The sequence below is a fragment of the Hypanus sabinus genome, chromosome 15, assembly GCF_030144855.1.
Source record: "Hypanus sabinus isolate sHypSab1 chromosome 15, sHypSab1.hap1, whole genome shotgun sequence".
NCBI lineage: Eukaryota > Metazoa > Chordata > Chondrichthyes > Myliobatiformes > Dasyatidae > Hypanus > Hypanus sabinus.
Genome location: NC_082720.1, coordinates 11926035 through 11945505, shown reverse-complemented (window position 1 = coordinate 11945505; position 19471 = coordinate 11926035). Strand labels below are relative to the sequence as shown.

Genomic DNA, 19471 nt, shown 5'->3' with positions numbered 1-19471 from the left:
GGGTTTATAATAGACAACAGTAGATAAGCTATCTCCAGAGATGGAAACAGTGAGATCGAGAAGGGGGAGTGAGGTGTCGGAAATGGACCATGTAAATTTGAGAACTTTCCTCACCTGATACAGCGTGCTTTAGCTTGCAGAATCAATGGGAACTGGTTTGGAATGCCATTGCTAGATATATTATAGAAACTATTTTTTATTTTTGCTTTTGCTGTCCTAATTCAGACTGATGTCTGTGGCTCACTGTCTAACAAAGCAGAGACAATGAGCCTTAAGTTACCTTCCCCTTTAATTCTCTATCCCACTCACTCCATTCCCCTTGCCACAGATTCTGCCTGACCTGTTGGGTAGTTGCAGCATTCTGCTTTTATCTTGGTTGAAATTGTCTAGCACAGCAATGAAGGATCATAGAATGTCCATCAAAATAAAACCAGTAACTAGTTTTGAGATGTACATAGATGTACTTATATCGCATTTATCATGCATTATAATTGTGGTTGACAGCTAGTGTATGAGTAAAACAAGGGTGCATGCATGTTATAATGAATTAATTGCTGGATTGCTACAGCCCTTTCTCTGTAATAAGCAATTGGAGATCCATTTATTGAAAATTATCTGTAATATGAACTGCTTGTTCCCCTCCAGACGCTATCCAATCTACTGGGCATTTCCAAAACCCTCAATTTGATTTCAGGTTCAATGATAGGTTAAAACATGTCCCTTTGTCCTCCTTCTCAAACTGCTCTCTGTAATTGATCATTCAAGCATCTCTGTAAATACTGTAATCTCCAGCACAACCTTGCTGTTTCTTTAGCAGACATATGCCTTTTGTCATTGACTCTCCCTGCAACTCGAATCTAATGCCACATTAATTCTGTTCATCATTGCATAGATGTTGTCTGATCTGCTGAATATTTCCAGCATTTTCTAATTTTATTGAAGATCTGTGCTAACTACTGGTTAGATTGGTGTCCTTGTCCAGCACAGGACAATATTATTGCCTTGGTATTTAAAGCAGTAAATGCAATCGTCAAGAAACATGATTATATTCCAAAGAAGGAAAGTTCTAATAATTCAGAGAGATACTTCTACTTACCTCATCATGACCTTGCACTTTGTTGTCTGCCTGTATTGCACTTTATAACTGTTACAATATATTATGCATTTTATTATTGTTTTCCCTTGTATTATCTGCATACTCCAACATACCTCAGTATGCGTGACAATAATAAACTAACTTACCAAGTTAACATTTTAAGGACATCTGCAGTACTGCTGGTACCTATGGGATTGGTGGTGATTGGGAAGTATAAAAAGAGAGCAGGTAATATGGGAGTGGGCATCTTAGGAACTGGCCATTTTGTGTGGCTGATATGACACTATTAAGGTTGAAGTGTGGACTTTGGTGAGAATCCGGTTTCAATAAGGAGGGTCAGTAAGAACCAGGTAAGGATTTTGTCTTCTCTAAGTGGAAAGGATTGGGCATAAAGAATATGGAAACCAGAGCAGTGATGTGTACCTACTCCAGAATGTGGAAGATCAGCAAATTTTCCCATGACCCTAGTGAGCACACCTGCTAGAAGTGTGCACAGTTCCTGACAGACTACATAGAGCAGTTGGAACTGTAGATGGAGCATCTGGGATGTGGAAAATATAAATAGTATAGCATGTTTAGTGAGAAGATGAGTGACTAGCAAAAAGGACAGAAAATGCAGGAGTCCCCTGTAATTACACAAAACTACTATCTTCTATAATGTTGGGAAGGATGGCTTCTTGAAGGAAATCAGTAGAAGAAGCCAAATTTGTGGTAACACGTTTGGCTGTGGATCACAGGAGTGGAGGAAAAACTTTAGCATGCATTGGTGGTGGGGAATTTGTACTTAGTGAGGAGAACAGATAGGCATTGCTGCAGCTGAGAACAAAACTTTGGAATAATGTATTGCCTCCCTGGTGCCAGGATCAGAGATAGCTGACTGGGCAGGAGGCATGGAGTGGGCCTTTTCTGCTTGGCTGCCGGTGACTATTGGGATTCTGCAGGGGTCTGTTTTGAGAGCACTTCTTTTCACATTACATGTCAATAATCTGGGATGATAGAATTAGTGGCTTTATGGCCAAGTTTGAGGACAAAGATATATGGAAGTGCAGGTACTGTTGAGGAAGCAGGGAGTCCACAGAAGGACTAGGACCAATTAGGAGAATGGGCAAGAAGTGCCAGATGGAATACAGTTCAGGGAACTGTATCTCCATGCATTTCTATAAAAGGAATAAAGGTTCAGACTATTTTGCTAACAGAGAGCAAATTCAAAAACAGAAGTGAAATCAGAGGGACTTGTGAATGTAAGTGTAGGATTCCTTCAAGGTTGAGTCAGCAGTAAGGAAAGCAAATGCAATGTTAGCATTCATTTCGAGAGGACCAGAATTTAAATGCAAGAATTGCTGAGGTTTTATGAAGCTTTGGTCAGAATACATTTGGAGTATTGTGAGCTCTTTTGGGCCCTTATCTGAGGAAGGATGTGCTGGCACCAGGAGGTTCATAAGAATAATCCCAGGAATTAAGGGGTTAACTTATGAGGAGTTTGATGGCACTGGCCTTTATTTACTGAACTTTAGAAGAATGAGGGATGGGGATGTCCTTAAAAACTGTCAAACATAGTGGACTTTGAAAGAATGTTTCTAATAATAGGTGACTATAGGAACAGAGGCCACAGCCTCAGAGTACATGAATGTTGCTTTGGAACAGAGATATGAAATAATTTCTTCAGCCAGAGGGAGGTGAATCTGTGGGTTCATTGTCACAGATAGCTTTGGAGGCCAAGTTATTCGATGTTTTTAAAGCAGAGGATGATAGCTTCTTGCTTAGTAAGTATGTCAAAGGCTATGGGGAGAGGCTAGAGAATGGGGTGGAGAGGGATAATAAATTTGCCATGATGGAATGGTGGAGAAGACACAATGGGCTGTACAGGTTAACTCTGCTCCCATGTCTTATGGTCATATGGTCTCAGACAGGGTTAAGAACATCCTGAAGAGAAAGCAAGAACAGTCAGAAATCATAGTAAGCATTAGTATGAAAAATAGGAGTAAATAGTAGGATGAGATCCCACACAGCACATTTAAGAAGTTGGAGGGGTTAAAAAGCAGAACTTCTAGAGTCATACCTCCAAATGGACCACAACCTTATCATGACTTGGAGGCTTGCATTCCTCAATAACCCAGAGAGCTGTGCTGTTTGGACACAAAGCCTTATGCTTTGACTCTTGGTAGTGTCACCCATGCAAAATAGGCCTGAGATTAGATGCCAGACATAGAGAGATCCACTATTCCTCTTGGTTTGGTGGTTCAATTCAGGGTTAACAATTCTGAATGGTCAAACAAAACTGTTAGGAAACAGCAATGAAGTAACCTTCTACCTCTCTGTATAATGGTATTCCCGAGTACACCCGGGATTTGCAAGGCTGACGATAGTGAAATCCGAAAGGAAGCTGCTGGAACGGTAAAGGAAGCCCTGAACATAATCAAAGCCAAGATGGCCAAAGACAGACAGGGATTAAGGACTTTTATTTCTGCCCTAAATGCCAGCGGAATAAGTAAGTAAGTTCTAAGGTCATAATCTCTTTATGCCATTTGTTAGTGAGAGTAGAAATAGGAGAACAGGATAGATGAACACAAAACTGATGAGCTGGTATAGAAGGAGTGCTTCAGATACTTGAATTATTGGCATCACTTCCAGGGTAGGTGGGACTTGTACAAGAAAGAGCTCAGGACAAACATGTTCTGTTAAGGGTGATAGACAAAGGTAGGAAGATTAGGGAACTTCAGAAGATAAAGTATACTGAAGGTTTGATCAGGAATGAAAGGAAGCAAATGTAAGATACTGTATATAAATATGAAGTCTTTTGAGAAGTATAGAGTATGTAGGAGGGAACACAAGAAAGAAATTAAGAGCACAAGGACTGCAAGCAAGGATAAGGAGAATCCCAATACATTCTATAAATCAGGATTAAGTGTATAGTCAGGGAAAGAAAGGGGTCCATTGCAGTTCAAAGGAGTAGTCTATATATGCCACCAGGCAATGTGGGAAAAGCTCTGCTGAAGACCTCTCATCTGTATTCATCAAGGAGAAGGACACTGAATGTAAAGAGTCTTGGGAGAGGTATATGGGTAATGTGGTTCAGGTCTATATTAAGAAGCAGAAGTGATATATGTCAAGGAATGTATAAAGACTGACAAATCCCATCTGTATTCTCCAAGGAGAAGGATATAGCAAGCATATTCCCCAGAACGATGTGTGGGTTGTAGATTATTAGTTTTGACGAGAGATGGGATAAAAAAGGTTTGTTTTCCCTGGATCGAAAGAGACTGAGGGATGACCTGATAGAAATATTTATAAGAGGCATACATAGGGTAGAATCTATTTCCCAGAGTAGGAGTATCAAAATTAGGAGGACATAGTTTTAAGGTGAGAGGAAGGAGTCAGAGTCATAGAGATATACAGCACACAAGCATACCCTTCAGCCCAGCTGAAGTTGGTCACATGTGTTAGTTCTGTTTGCCTCAATTTAGCCCATATCCGTCAATACCTTTTCTATCTGTGGAGGAGTTTCAAAGTAGCTTGAGGAATAAGCTTTTTATGCAGAGAATGGTTGATATCTCTAGCTCACTGTCGGAACAAATGGTACAATCAGATACAATCACAACTTTTAACAGACGTTAAAAATTCCATAGGGAAATCATTGTAGGATATAGACCTAATACAAGCAAATTGAATTAGCATAGAGGGCATGGATGTGGTGGGCCAATGGGCCTATTTCCATGCATAATAACTGTACGGTGCCATAACATGTTGCCGCAGCCGCTGGTGAAGCAGATCTTGCGTATATGTTCATCAGATACTGCTAGGGTTGAATTTCTACTCTTCTTCAGTTTGCATGCCAGCCATTTATGCAATTTTCCAGAAATTCTTTATCATTTCCAATAAAATGACAGACCATTTAGAGACCGTATAGAACATCCACTGGATCATCTAACAGAAGTTATCGAGTAACGCTGCTAACACTCTAGGAGCTGCATGTTCTCACAGCATTAGCCCAGGAGTACACATTTAATTGTGTTCTCAGTGCCTTTTTGGCAGCTTTTATTTCACTCCATGTATATATAATGATAAATACCCCTGCTTGTTATTTCTCCTTAATAACATCTAGGAGTGAGGGTTTCTATTGTCGACTCCTTGCAAAGTTTGGTGTCACCACCAGTCTTGGTTACTTATTTTCTTCTGTGAATGATCATCAGTGGTAAAATTGGGAAATAATGAGGATGTTCTTGGACAGGAAGCCAGACTGCAGGGATCAGAATACTTCGATAGAGATCAACAGCCTATTAAACATGGACATCTTCGACAAGATAGAGGGAAGGACTAAAGCTGTAGGAACACTCTAGCCTAATAACCTGTAGACAACTCCCCCAACTCTTTGCACGCTCTTCATAGAGTGATTTTAAGACATGTCCCTAACCCATATTTCTATAGGCATGTTCTCTGCAGTTGAACATTCAGCAAACACTCATGTGGATATGGGAATAATCACTCCCACAATTCATCATGAATTGAATGAATCTGAGCTCCATTTTAGACAAAGCTCTATGCCTCCCAATTCCTCCATCCATTCAGGGAAGGGGTTAAGGAAAGCAGCCCATGATATTTACATAAATAAATCTACAACAGGATATTAGTCATAGGTTCACAGAGTAATAGAGCACAGAACCAGTCTCTTGGCCCACAGAGGATAATTAAGCTGCCATCACTTAATAAGGTGACTTTACCACTGCAATCATGCATCTTTCAAAGCAATATGAGATTTTAACCCATTTCTGATATCCTCATTAAGGCAAATAAATGAGAATCAAGTTAGTTACTTTACCTGTGCTACATCCCAACAAGCTCAACACAGAGTATGGAAGAAGACTTCAGTTCATGCAGATTCTTCCTTTAGACACTAATTTCAATACAGTATGAGGATAGACACCTTCCTTGCAGCCCTGCAAATATTCTTTATAGCTAGTTACTCAAGGAAGGGGCAATTAAACAGAGTTAATCACCTTGTTTTGGACTGGAGTAACACAGACACCTGGGTGAACATTAGACAGGAGGATTGAAACTTCTCTTTCTTTTCAAGTCTACACAATCTGAAATCAACTTTACACAGATTCATCACTTCAGCAATTATTTTTGCATGAAAATTAGACTTTTCTGAGATTAGAGAGTAATTTCCAGTCATTATCCATGTTTAGCCCACCTGGAGGTAGGTGCACACCTAATGACACTGTAGGCTATGTAACACATTTTGTGCATCACAATCAATATCAATTGCTCAAATCTCAGCACAACAATCATCACAGAGCAACCTCAGAAGAACTAGGAGCAGTTCAGATTATATTCCTGCTTCTCACTGCTTAAGGAGATACTCAGCTGACATTGGGTGATCTCATTGTGCAGCCTCAAATCAGATTGCTCAATTCTCCAACACCTCCCAAAGCCCAACAACACTGAACTGCTAAGGTACACTTCTATGTGCCCCATTGCTAGAGGCTTCAGCATCTGTAGAAGTATGGCAAGTCACACAGGATACCCTAGGGAATTCAGAGCAGGAATCAAAGAGCATCTCCCAATGAAGAAACTCTACACCCCACCTGCATCTATCTGAAGAACAGGTTCCAGTTTTTGAAGGCAATCATCAAGTTGGTTGATGACATCCTGAGTGAAATATCTTTGCCCATGCTCTTACACTCAATACAAGAAGGTTCAAGATAGAAATGCCTCTCACTGTCCTTGTCACTCCAAAACATCACAGTCAATCTCTGGTGTACTTTTGAGTTGGCTCTGCACAACACGTTCAGAGAAATCACCATTGATTACCACTCACAATTTCAGTGAGGAATAGGCAGCATAAAAGTCATTATCTTTTCAGGCTTCCCAGACAACCATGGATCATATTCACGTGTCCATCCAAGCTCTGGCTAATAACTCCAATGTTTTCATCATGACAGACGTTTGCCACAATCCAAATCTACAATTGGCTAAAGTCATGCGATGAATTGCATTAAGATTCATAAGATTTCACTTTTAAAAAAATGATTGGCCAAGAATTCACAATAGGGTGAAAACAATATACCTGTTCACATCTGCAGCAACATTCATTAGAACCATGGCTAGTTGAACCTCAGCTCCTTGTTTCACAACCCTGAATCCACTCACTCACCCAACCACTGACCTCAGGACTGAAAGCAAAAGTACACAATCTATTGGCAAAGGGAGCACAGGATTTCCATGACCTTAGAATTGAACTGTTCTGTTTTCCATCCTAGGTAAATATAGCTCAGAATTTAAGATCATACCCTATAGCTCCTAATTCCTCTGTTTGTTGAAACAAACTCTCTTTATAGACTCTATAAAATTGTCCTGTAAACTTTCAGGTATCCAACTCAGAATACCAACCCAATATGTTACAATAGAACAAATGCAATTGAACCTCATATTTAGTCCTTATTTGTTCAACAATCTTATCGGTATCATTACTCCTTTTCTGAAGATTTGGAATCGAGCTACAGTTTCTTAAACTACGATTTGAACTTTACCAACATATCTATTCAGATCTTATAGTTATGAAGCTACTATCAATAACCACACCCCTAACTTCCTTAATTAACAAGCTGTTGAATGCAAGGTTCCAAGTTGTAACTCAAGTCCTATTATTGTTGGAAATCAGAGCATGAAAATTCAAAGGAGAGGAGTAAAACCTGATAGAGGTTATTGCCTGCAATGATCTATGATTACTGTTATTTTCTGGCAAACACAAACAGTGATTTTAAAAAGCCTTTTTGAAAATATTAAAGCACCATTTTGCTGTTGCTCACAGCAGGGGGAGAATCATTGTTGACTTTAAGTTTATAACCATTCCCTCTGGAGACTTTAAAACACTGGTTGTCTCCTTGAATTGTCTCTCATCCTCGCTCAGTATTAATTATCCTTGACAGCCACGTTTCGATCTTGTCCTATTTCAAAGATTGGATATGTGCTGATGTTTTTTTAATTAGCCCAGCTTTGATAAGCTTTCTCAAGACACATGTTGGTGCAAAAAGATACCTTTGTTCACCCATCCTCTTCTCTGTTCTGGCCTTAGATTCTGCACAGTTGACAGGCATTTTCCACAAAGCTATCTTCTAGGTCTGTTTTCCTGGTCTAATATTGATTAAAGTCCTTTGGGCTATCTTAGGTTGCCCTCCCTCTATGAAACAGTTATCAATTAGCCCTCCAGCCTTTCCTACAGCCCTGTAACTTCTGTTTTCAACTGAATAAACAATTTCCTTTTTCAGGCTATCTCTGATTCTGCTTTCTTCACTCCTTAGGGCAAAGCCTTCTATATTATAATGAGTAATTGACCCACCATTCAGGATGTCTGCAAGAGATGGCACTTCAAGTAGGAGACAGTCATAATTAAGGAACCTCACAATCCAGGACTTGCCCTCTTCTGCTACTGCCATCAGGAAAGACGTATAGGTTCTTAAAGAGCCACGATCTACAATTCAGAATCTTTTTCCCCTCCACCATCAGATTTCTGAATAGTCCATGAACCCATGAACCTTATTATTCCATTTTTTGAACTTTTTTTTTATTTTTGTAATTTATAGTAACTTTAAGTTCTTGCACTGTACTGCAGTCACAAAACAAATTTCACAGTCAGGCGGGAAGTAAAAAATGCTGGAGGAACTCAGCAGGTCAGACAAGGTCCATGGAAATGAGTGAACAGTGGATGTTTTGGCCAAGACCCTTCTTCAAGACAGGAAAGGAAGGGAGAAGGTGACAGAAGTGGTGGGGGCGGAGGGAAGGATAGCTGGAAGGTGACAGGTGAACCCAGGTGAGTGGGAAAGGTAAAGGACTGGAGATGAAGGAAACTGATAGGAGAAGAGTGTGGACCGTAAGAGAAATGGAAGGAAGAGGGGCACCAGTGGAAGTGATAGGCAGCTAGAAAAGAAGTAAGAGGCCAGAATGGAGAAAAATGAGGGAAGGAGAAGGAAGTTTTTTTTTAACCAGAAGGAGAAATTGATATTCATGCCATCAGGTTCAAGGCTACCCAATGAAATATAAAGTGCTGCTCCTTCACCATGAAAGTAACATCATCATTGGTGGCCATTGACTGATATGACAGGTTGGAAATGGGAATCAGAACTAAAATGTTAGGTTACCAGGTCCTGAAGACCCACACTTCAAAGATTCAGCAACAGCTTTTTCCTGTCATCAGACCTGAGAAATCTTAATTCTACTTCAGATTATATTCCTCTCAATTTGTACCAATGTCATTATGTTTTCAATTGATTATTGTTCTTTGTAAGGTATGGACAATTTATTTTAATTTAAGTTTACATAAGTTCTGTTGTCATGTTTTCAATGTACTGTGCTGCTGCAGCATAAAGCTAATTTTGTGACACTTAAGTCCTGGTTCTTAGGCCTATAACAAACTTGGAACATTACAAAGTCCCATGGCCTCCCTTATCTCCCTGTAAACTGCCCATTAAGTTGATCTGATTCTCTTGCTACCTATCTACACAATGGATATCTTCAATTGGCCAATTAACCTTTGGGAGGAACCTGGAGCTTCTGGCAGAAGCCCATGATATCACAGGTAGAATGTGCAAACTCCATATAAACAGTACCTGAGGCCAGGATCGAACTAGGACAGCAGAGTATTGGGGCAGACTCAGCCGCTGCTACAGTACTATGCTGTTCAGATAACAGATGTGTCACAGCACACAAGAATGGAAACAAGTTCTTGTTTCTTTTAATCAAAGTTAGTTTAATCAAGCGAAATGTGAGGTGTTGCAATCTAGTAGATCACATAAAAGGAAAGTACACAGTTAAGCTCTTCTTCTGCCGCCTCTATCTCTGTGCCAATTTTTTTTGGCAAGGACTCTCCACCCTGCACTGGTGACCCCCTTCTCCCGTTTTCAACCGTCTTCTTCCTGGACACCCCACTCTGGTCTTCTGCCTGCTCTGTATCTTTTTATTGCCAACTTCCAACGGGACATCAAACATCTCGACTTCACCACTCTCTCCAATTCCAACCCCATTCTTTCCGAACGCACTGCTCTCCACTCTCTCCGCACTAATCCTAAACTCACCATCAAATGCACAGTTAAAGGAGTGCCGCATTAGTCTGGCAGATTGACCTCTACCTTGCTGAAGCCCAGCAACAACTGTCAGACCCCTCCTCTTACATACCCCTTGAACAGGACCCCACTAAGGAGCACCAGGCCATTGTCTCTAACGCCATTACCAACCTTATTAACTCTAGGTATCTGCCATCCACTGCCACCAACCTCATTGTTCTCGCACCCCACAGCCCCCTACCTACCCAAGATCCAGAAACCTGGTTGTCCAGGTAGACCCATTGTTCCTGCTTATTCCTACCCCACGGAACTCATATCTGCATACCTCAACTGTGTATAATCCCCCCTAAATAAGTCACTTCCTACCTACATCCGTGACACTTCACATGCTCTTGATCTTTTCAATGATGTCAAGTTGCCTGGCCCCGGGCATCTTATTTTCACTATGGATGTCCAGTCCCTATACACCTTCATCCAGGAAGGTTTCAAAGATTACCGTTTCTTTCTGGACACCAGACCCCAACCAGTTCCCCTCCACCACCACTCTCCTCTGTCTGGTGGAACTTGGCATCACTCTCAATAATTTCTCCTTTGGCTCCTCCCACTTAGAACATAAAATATAGAATAGTACAGCACTTTACAGGCCCTTTGGCCTGCAATGTTGTGCCGACCCTCAAACCCTGCCTCCCATATAACCCCCCTCATTAAATTCCTCTATGTATCTGTCTAACAGTCTCTTAAACTTCACTAGTGTATCTGCCTCCACCACTGACTCAGGCAGTGCATTCCACGCACCAACCACTCTCTGAGTGAAAAACCTTCCTCTAATATCCCCCTTGAATTTCCCTCCCCTTACTTTAAAGCCATGTCCTCTTGTACTGAGCAGTGGTGCCCTGGGGAAGAGGCGCTGGCTGTCCACTCTGTCTATTCCTCTTAATATCTTGTACACCTCTATCTTGTCTCCTCTCATCCTCCTTCTCTCCAAAGAGTAAAGCCCTAGCTCCCTTAATCTCTGATCATAATCCATACTCTCTAAACCAGGCAGCATCCTGATAAAAAAAATCCTTCAAACAAAAGGGGTAGCCATGGATACTTGCGTGAGTCCCAGCTATACCTACCTTTTGGCAGCTATGTAGAACATCTTATATTCCAAGCCTACTTAAGTGACACACCTGCACTTTTCCGATGCTACATCAATGAATGCATTCACGCTGCTTCCTGTACCTAAATGGAACTCGTTGACTTCATCCACTTTGCCTCCAACTTCCACCCTGCCCTGAAACTTACCTGGTCCATTGTATCTGCTCTCAGGATGTGGCTTTACATCCCAGAACGAAAGAGAAGACTTTCTTCTTCAAAGAAAGGGGCTTCCTGTCCTCCATCATCAATGCTGCCTTCAACTGCATCTCTTCCGTTTTGCACACATCTGCCCTCATCCCATCCTCCCGCCACCCTTCCAAGGATAGGGTTCCTCTTGTCCTCAGCTACCACCCCACCAGACTGTCCAGCACAAATTTCTTCGTAACTTCTGCCATCTCCAACAGTATCCCAACACCAACCACATCTTCCCCTCTCCTCCAGTTTCTGCTTTTCGCAGAGATCACTTCCTACACAACTCCCTGGTCCATTCAAACCCACCCCCCACCCTCACTGATCCCCCTCCTGAAACTTTTCCTTGCTAGTGGAACGAGTGCTACACCTGCCACTACACCTCCTCCCCCACTACCATTTGGGGCCCCAAACAGTCCTTCCAGTTGATGCAACATTTCACCTGTGTATATTGGGGTCACTTATTGTATCCGGTGCTGCCAGTGTATCGTCTTATATATCGGTGAGACTCGACATAGTCCATGAGACCACTTCACTGAGCACCTATGCTCCATTCGGCAGAAAAAGCGGGATCTCTGATGGCCACCCATTTTAATTCATGTCAGTCTATGGCCTCCTCTACACTGATTATGTATGGACTATTGCAGTCAGACCTGCTTGCCCCATTAGAGGAAAAACATGCAACACACACAAAATGCTGGTGGAACGCAGCAGGCCAGACAGCATCTATAAGGAGAAGCACTGTCGACATTTCGGGCCGAGACCCTTCATCAGGACTAACTGAAAGAAGAGATAGTAAGAGATTTGAAAGTGGGAGGGGGAGGGGGAAATCCAAAATGATAGGAGAAAACTGGAGGAGGAGGGATGAAGCTAAGAGCTTGAAAGTTGATTGCAAAAGGGATACACAGCTGGAGAGGGAGAGGATCATGGGATGGGAGGCCTAGGGAGAAAGAAAGGGGGAAGGGAGCACCAGAGGGAGATGCAGAGCAGGCAAGGAGTTATTGTGAGAGGGACAGAGAGAGAAAAAAGAGAGAAAAGAAAAGGGGGTAGAATAATAAATAAATAAATAGATAAATAAATAAATAACGGATGGGGTAAGAAGGGAACGAGGGATATTAATGGAAGTTAGAGAAATCAGTGTTCATGCCATCAGGTTGGAGGCTACCCAGACAGAATATAAGTTGCTGTTCCTCCAACCTGAGTGTGGCTTTGAGCTCTTAGCTCTTAACTAGATTAATTAGTTCAGCACAACATTGTGTATCAAAGAGCCTGTTCCTGTGCTGTACTCTTCTCTGTTGAAAGTCATAATAATACTCATCATCTCCACCAAATTCCCCCTGAATGATGAAAAGAACAAACAGTAACAGAAAAGAATTCCCTTCCCTGAGAGTGGACTAAGCCAAAAGTTAAGATATATTTAAGTTAGAGATGGATACATATTTAAAAGATCATGGAATTGAGGGTTATGAGGAACTGAAATAGAAGAGGTGTTAAGACCAGTAGAGATAAGTCGTGATGAAATTGAATGGTTTAATATAACACTTCAGTTCAATAAATTACTGCAGTTTAGCAACATTATGAAAACTATTAACATTAAAATGGACTTTGTTTATTTGCTCTAATTGTGTTTTTCTTGCAAAAATTGTGAACAATTTACACTTATGTTTTTGTTGTGAATGTTGCTTATATGATGCCCCCATCCCAGTGATGCTGCTGTGAGTTTTTCATTGCACCTCTGCATATCCACATGTACTGATGTATATGACAATAAACTCAACTTTGACTTTGGGAAATCAGGCTTGCGGGGACAAGTGGCCTACTCCTATTCCTAAGTTCTTGGGTTCTTTTAATGTCTCGAATATTTCCTCATGCCAGAATGTAGAAAGGGAACCAAGGCCAAGAAGAGTTGCACAACTGATGGAGGCAATGATGATCTACTCTTAGGTGCAGACATAAAAGCAGTTCATCTCACTGTAATACAGCAGGGAATTTAGGCACAATTTTGCTCCATGGATAGGGTAAGAGTTCAAAGTCATCCAAACAACAACAATTGGTACATGAAGCAAGCCCAGGGGGCGAGGAATAATATTTTCCTTAATCCAGTTTCATTTACAACTCTCTGAAAATCTCATGACACCAAGGGGATCTTACATTTTCCACAGCACAGCAACATTTCTCTTTTGATAGACACAAAACTGACTCATGCAAGGGAGAAACATTTATATTATTACCATAATTTACTCTCACATAAACAGCAATAGGAATGGATAGCAACACACACAAAATACTGGTGGAACACAGCATCTATAGGAAGAAGTATAGTCGACGTTTCGGGCTGAAACTCTTCGTCAGGACTTCATCAGGTTTGAGTCCTGATGAAGGACACCTGTCCTTGTAAATGTCCTGAATCCTGGGAAATTTACAACTAAAGATGTGCTGGGCTGTCTGCACCACTCTCTACAGAGTCCTGTGATTAAGGGAAGTACAGTTCTCATACCAGGTAGTAATGCAGCCAGTCAGGATGCTCTCAATTGTGCCCCTGTAGAAAGATCTTAGGATATGGAGGCCCAAATCAAACAGTATGAATGAAAGGGTCTTTTCTGAGAAGGGCTGCCAATGACAAGTTGTGTTCTGCAGATGTCAGTATTGGGACCATTTCATTTCACATTATATTCCAATGATGGAGTAGATGACATTTTGGCTAAGTTTGTGGACGATCAGGTAGCATTCAGGATATAGGAAGTTTGCAGAAGGACTTAGACAGATTAGGAGAATGACAAAGAGGTGGCAGATAGAACATAATGTAGGGAAGTGTATGGTCATGTAGTTCAGTAGAAGGAATAAAAGCATAGACTATATTCTATACAGGTGGAAAATTAAGAAATCAAGGTTAGAAAGGGACTTAGTGGTCCTTGTGCAGGATTCCATGAAGGTTAATTTGCAGGATGAGTTGGTGGTGAGGAAGGCAAATGCAATTTTAGCATTCATTTTGAGAAGACTATTATATAAAATCAAGAATGTAATTCTGAAGCTTTATAAAACACCAGTGAGGACTTGCTTGGAGTATTGTGAGCAGTTTCAGGCTCCTGATGCAAGGAAGGATGTGGTGAGGTGGGAGAGGGTTCAGAGGAGGTTCACAAGAATGATTCGGAAATGAAAAGCTTATTGTATGAGGAGCGATTGATGGCTCTGTGTTGTACCCGCTGGGGCTTCGGAGAATAAAAGGGGTGCTCATTGACACCTATCAAATATTGCAAGGCCTGGATATAGTGGACGGGGAGAAGATGTATCCTATAGTGGGGGAGTCTACAACCAGAGGGAACAGCCTCTGAATAGGACATCACTTTAGAACAGAGATGAGAGAAAATTTCCTTCACAAGATGGTGGTGACTGTGAAATTCATTGCTGCAGACAGCTATGGAGACCAGATCATTGTGTATATTTAAAGCAAAGGTTGATAGGTTCTTGATTAGTAAGGGCATCAAGTGTTATGGGGAGAAGGCAGGAAAATGGAGATACGAGGGAAAATAAATCAGCCATGATAGAATAGTGGACAGACTCAATGGACTGAATGGTAGAACCAGGCCATACAACTATGAGACATAGGAGCTGAATTAGGCCATTCGTCCCATTGAGTCTGCTCTGCCATTTAATCATGGCTGATCTATTTCTCTCTCAGCAACATTCTTCTGCCTTCTCCCATTAACATTATAGGCCCTGACATCAATAATCTATCAACTTCCACCTTAAATGCACCCACTGACCTGTATCCACAGCCGGTAGTGGCAACAAATTCTACAGATTCACTACTCTCTGGCTAAAGAAATTCTTCCTCATCTCTAAATGGGCATCTTTCTGTTCTGAGGTTATTCCCTCTGGTCCTAGACTCTTCCACTAGAAGAAACATTGTCTCCAACTCCGCTCTATCTAGGCCTTTCAACATTTGATAGGTTTCAATGAGATCTCGCTTCATTCTTCTAAATTCCAGTGAATACCAGTCCAGAACCATCAAACAGCCATCATATGATAGGCTTTCCATTCCTAGAATTATTTATGTGAACCTCCTTTGAATCCTCCTAATGTCCGCACATCCTTTCTTATATAAGGGGCCCAAAACCACTCACACTTCTCCAAGTGAGTCTTCATGAGTAACTTAAAAAGCCCATGAATTATATTCTTGTTTTGATATTCCAGTCATCTTGAAATGAATTCCAACACTGCAGTTGCCTTCCTTACCACTGACTCAACCTACAAGTTAATCATTAGGGAATTTTACAAGAGGACTCCCAAGACACTTTGCACCTCAGATTTTTAGATTTTCTCCCCGTTTAGAAAATAGTCTATACTTTTATTCCTTCTACCAAAGTGCATGAACATAGACTTCCCCACACTATATTCCACCTGTCACTTCTTTGCTCATTCTCATAATCTGTATAAGTCCTTCTGCGGACTCCCTGCTTCCTCAACACTACCTGCCCCACCACCTATCTCCATATCATCCACCAATTGGCCATAAAGTCATAATTGTTAACATACAATGTAAAAAGAAACTGTCCCAACACAGACCCCTAAGGAACACCATTATTAACTGCCAGCCACTCAGAACAGACTCCCTTTATTCACACTCTTTGCTTCCTATCAAACAATCAATGCTAGTATCTTTCCTGTAATAGGCTCTTACCTTGCTAAGCTGTTTCATGTGCAGCACCTTGTCAAATGCCTTCTGAAAATCCAACTACACAACATCAACCAATTCCCCTTCGCCTATCATGCCTGTTCTGGATTCTGTTCCTGTGTCTTATGGTATTTTGACATTAATTAGACCTCCCTGACAACTCTTGCCAAGTGCAGCTGGATGTATCCCTGAAGAATTCCGTTGTACAAAGGGCATGCCTTCTCCAGGCACTGTTCTTCATCAGGCAGTCTGAGCTCTGAGGAATATTCTCTCGCCCTCTCTTCACTACAACTTCCATTCACAAAGTAACAACACTCCCATGAAGCTTGAAGAGTTTTGCTTCTGTTTTGACACACCCTTTTCAGAAGTTGTAGAGATCGCACACACAGGCCACATGACAGCAGCTGCAAGAATTTGCACTAGAACAGGAAGTATGCCATAATGCAATGTTAAATGGATTCCCGACGTCTTTGAGCTGTGGACCTCCTAAAGAAAATTTCAATCGAAATGGCACTCCTACAAGCACTATTTGTGTAAACAATGCTGGTTTAATATCATTAAAATATAATGATCCAATTCTTAGGGTTTGCCATTTACAAGAGGACCCTTTCAAACAAATTACCAAAATTGCATTAATTCTAGACTATTCACATTGTGCTGCTTCAACGAGACAAGTAAGTGCAGCTAAGTTAAAGCTCTTGTTTGTTGTATCCCCTTCCCACCTCTGGGAGTCTAAAACCAGAGTACATGGCCTCAGAATAGAGGGGCGTCCATTTAGAAAAGAGATGAGGAGGAATTTCTTTAGCCAGAGAGCGGTGAATCTGTGGAATTTGTTGCTGCATGAAGCTGTGGAGGCCAAGTCATTGGGTATATTTAAGGCAGAGGTTGAAAGATTCTTGATTAGTCAGAGCATGAAGGGAATGGGGCGAAGGCAGGAGATTGGGACTAAGAGGGAAATGAATTAGCCATTATGAAATGGCAACGCAGACACAATGGGCCAAAAGGCCAAATTCTTCTCTTATATCTTATTGTCTTATATACATCCAGACTACAAATCAATAAAGAGTTACTTTACATGAATCCTTCAATTAATCAAATATTAGAGGCAAGAGTGATTCACTGAATTGAATCTTATCTAAAATTAAGCTATGTACTGTCTTTACCATTGTAAGGGTTCACACAATCATCTCTTAGATATATAACCAAATGGTGCATTATCCATCCCATACATTAAGACCTTAGGACTAATGATGCCAGTTACGAAAATCTTCAAATAAGTCTGATCAAAGAGCAAAGGAAGGTTGAGAGAGGTGAGCTAAAAACTCGATCACTGGGCTTCTAACATTGCAACTCTCCACCATAGCCACATTTCAGATTCTGTGTTCTGATCGAGATTTGACCTGGGAGCAATGGAAGATTATGGCCTACATTTATCATCCTGAATGATTGTAAAGCACAGTCAATGCTTGCTTCCCATTTGTTAATGTGCAATATAATTGAAAATAGTTGCAGAGAGGATTTAAAGTCAAGTCAAGTCATTTTTTATTGTCATTTCGACCATAACTGCTGGTACAGTACACAGTAAAAATTAGATAACGTTTTTCAGGACCATGGTGCTACATGAAGCAACACAAAAACTGCACTGAACTATGTAAAATAACACAAAAATTACACTAGACTACAGACCTACCCAGGACTGCATGAAGTGCACAAAACAGTGCAGGCATTGCAATAAATAATAAACAAGACAATAGGCACAGTAGAGGGCAGTAAGTTGGTGTCAGTCCAGACTCCAGGTATTGAGGAGTCTGATGGCTTGGGGGAAGAAACTGTTAGATAGTCTGGTCATGACAGCCCAAATGCTTCAGTGCCTTTTCCCAAGTGGCACGAGGGAGAAAAGCATAACAAGGGCATATAATTAAAAGGGGAATTTCTTATAAATTCTTGACACTGAAATGGCTAACCACAGTAAAACCACATGCAGAAATAGATTTTATATTTCCTTAATAAAAGCTGATCAGAAAAGTTACTGGGATAAAAGACACAAATAATATGTGCAGGGATAAGACTGCAGTATCATTGTCAGGAAGTAGACATAAGATTTTAAAGTACTCCAATTAAATACATGTGGTTAAAATAATGCCCGAAGACCTTAACCAAAGGGTTAGATAGGCACAGGAATTAGGGGATAATAAATCTGTATTTGCTTGATATTACCTTGAGGTGAACAAGTTCCTCAATAATCTCATGGAAAAAGCCACTATCAATCAGACGCACAACTCACTTCCTCCAGCATTTATCCACATCTATCCCAAGTGCTGATGGGCATCTGTTTTAAGGTCTTTCTAACCAAGACGGAAGGCCTGAACATAATCTCTAGACCGAAGAGTTGTTGCATGATGTAAAATTCATCTTAAAATTGTTTTACTGTGAACATTATCAAAGAAGTCAAGGAGAAAATTAAAACAACTGCTTTCATATTATGTTTGATGGGCTTTACTTTAGATTTATGCCATCTTGTTCAAATTTCTACTTCAGCTTCTTCAAGCAGTTCCAATTTTGAAACGTTAGCCACATCCTGTTGACAGAGAGAGGCTCTGTGGCAAATTTGTACAATTTTTCACTTTTTTAATAGTACATATGTGCTGAAATAATTAAAGCTGGTTTCCCTTACCTACTCCATATCTCTCTCTCACCGTCCTGCTCCAAGAAGGCATGGTTTGGTTAACCTTGAAGGCCGTCAGTCTGGAGGCTGCTGATAACTAGCAGAGCTGAAATCTTGCAGAGCTATGTCTGAAATGCTTTCACTTCAACATTTCCGGAAACTTCACGATGAGCCGGTGCTGACGTTTCAACCACAGAGGCAGCAAGGTACAATGAATGGTGCAGTGGGTTGGTTTAAATGGGACCTGCTTAAGGCATTTTAGACAAACAGAAATGAACAATATAAGACAATTGCTCTTGCATCCTTTCCCTACACAATTTAATGGCTTTTAGTGATATTTTCACTTTTGTTCAAGAGCCTGATGGTTGAGTGGTAGTAACTGTTCTTGAACCTGGTGATGTGAGATCTAAGATCTCTGTACCTCCTTCTTGATGGCAGCAGTGAGAAAGAAGCATGGTCTACATTCAAAGATCCAAGATTCAAAGATTCGAAGTACATTTATTATCAAAGAATGTATAAAATTAAACAACCTTGTGATTTGTTTGCTTACAGGTAGCACAAAGCAATAAACCTGAAAGAACCCAATTAAAGAAAAAAAATAAAAATTAATGACCAGCACCTGATGCACAAGAGAAAGGAAAAAAAAA

At 40.9% G+C, this 19471-nt stretch overlaps 1 protein-coding gene across 1 annotated transcript in view; it reads right to left on the bottom strand.

The window, feature by feature from the left end:
• The window catches only part of LOC132405303 (dedicator of cytokinesis protein 2-like), a 640537-nt gene extending 621564 nt beyond the window's left edge, over window positions 1–18973 (bottom strand). The window contains exon 1 of the mRNA XM_059989997.1: window positions 18834–18973. Coding sequence (XP_059845980.1) covers window positions 18834–18876 — 43 coding nt within the window. The 5' untranslated portion in view covers window positions 18877–18973. The remainder of the gene's footprint in view (window positions 1–18833) is intronic.
• Between the last annotated feature and the right edge of the window lie 498 nt (window positions 18974–19471).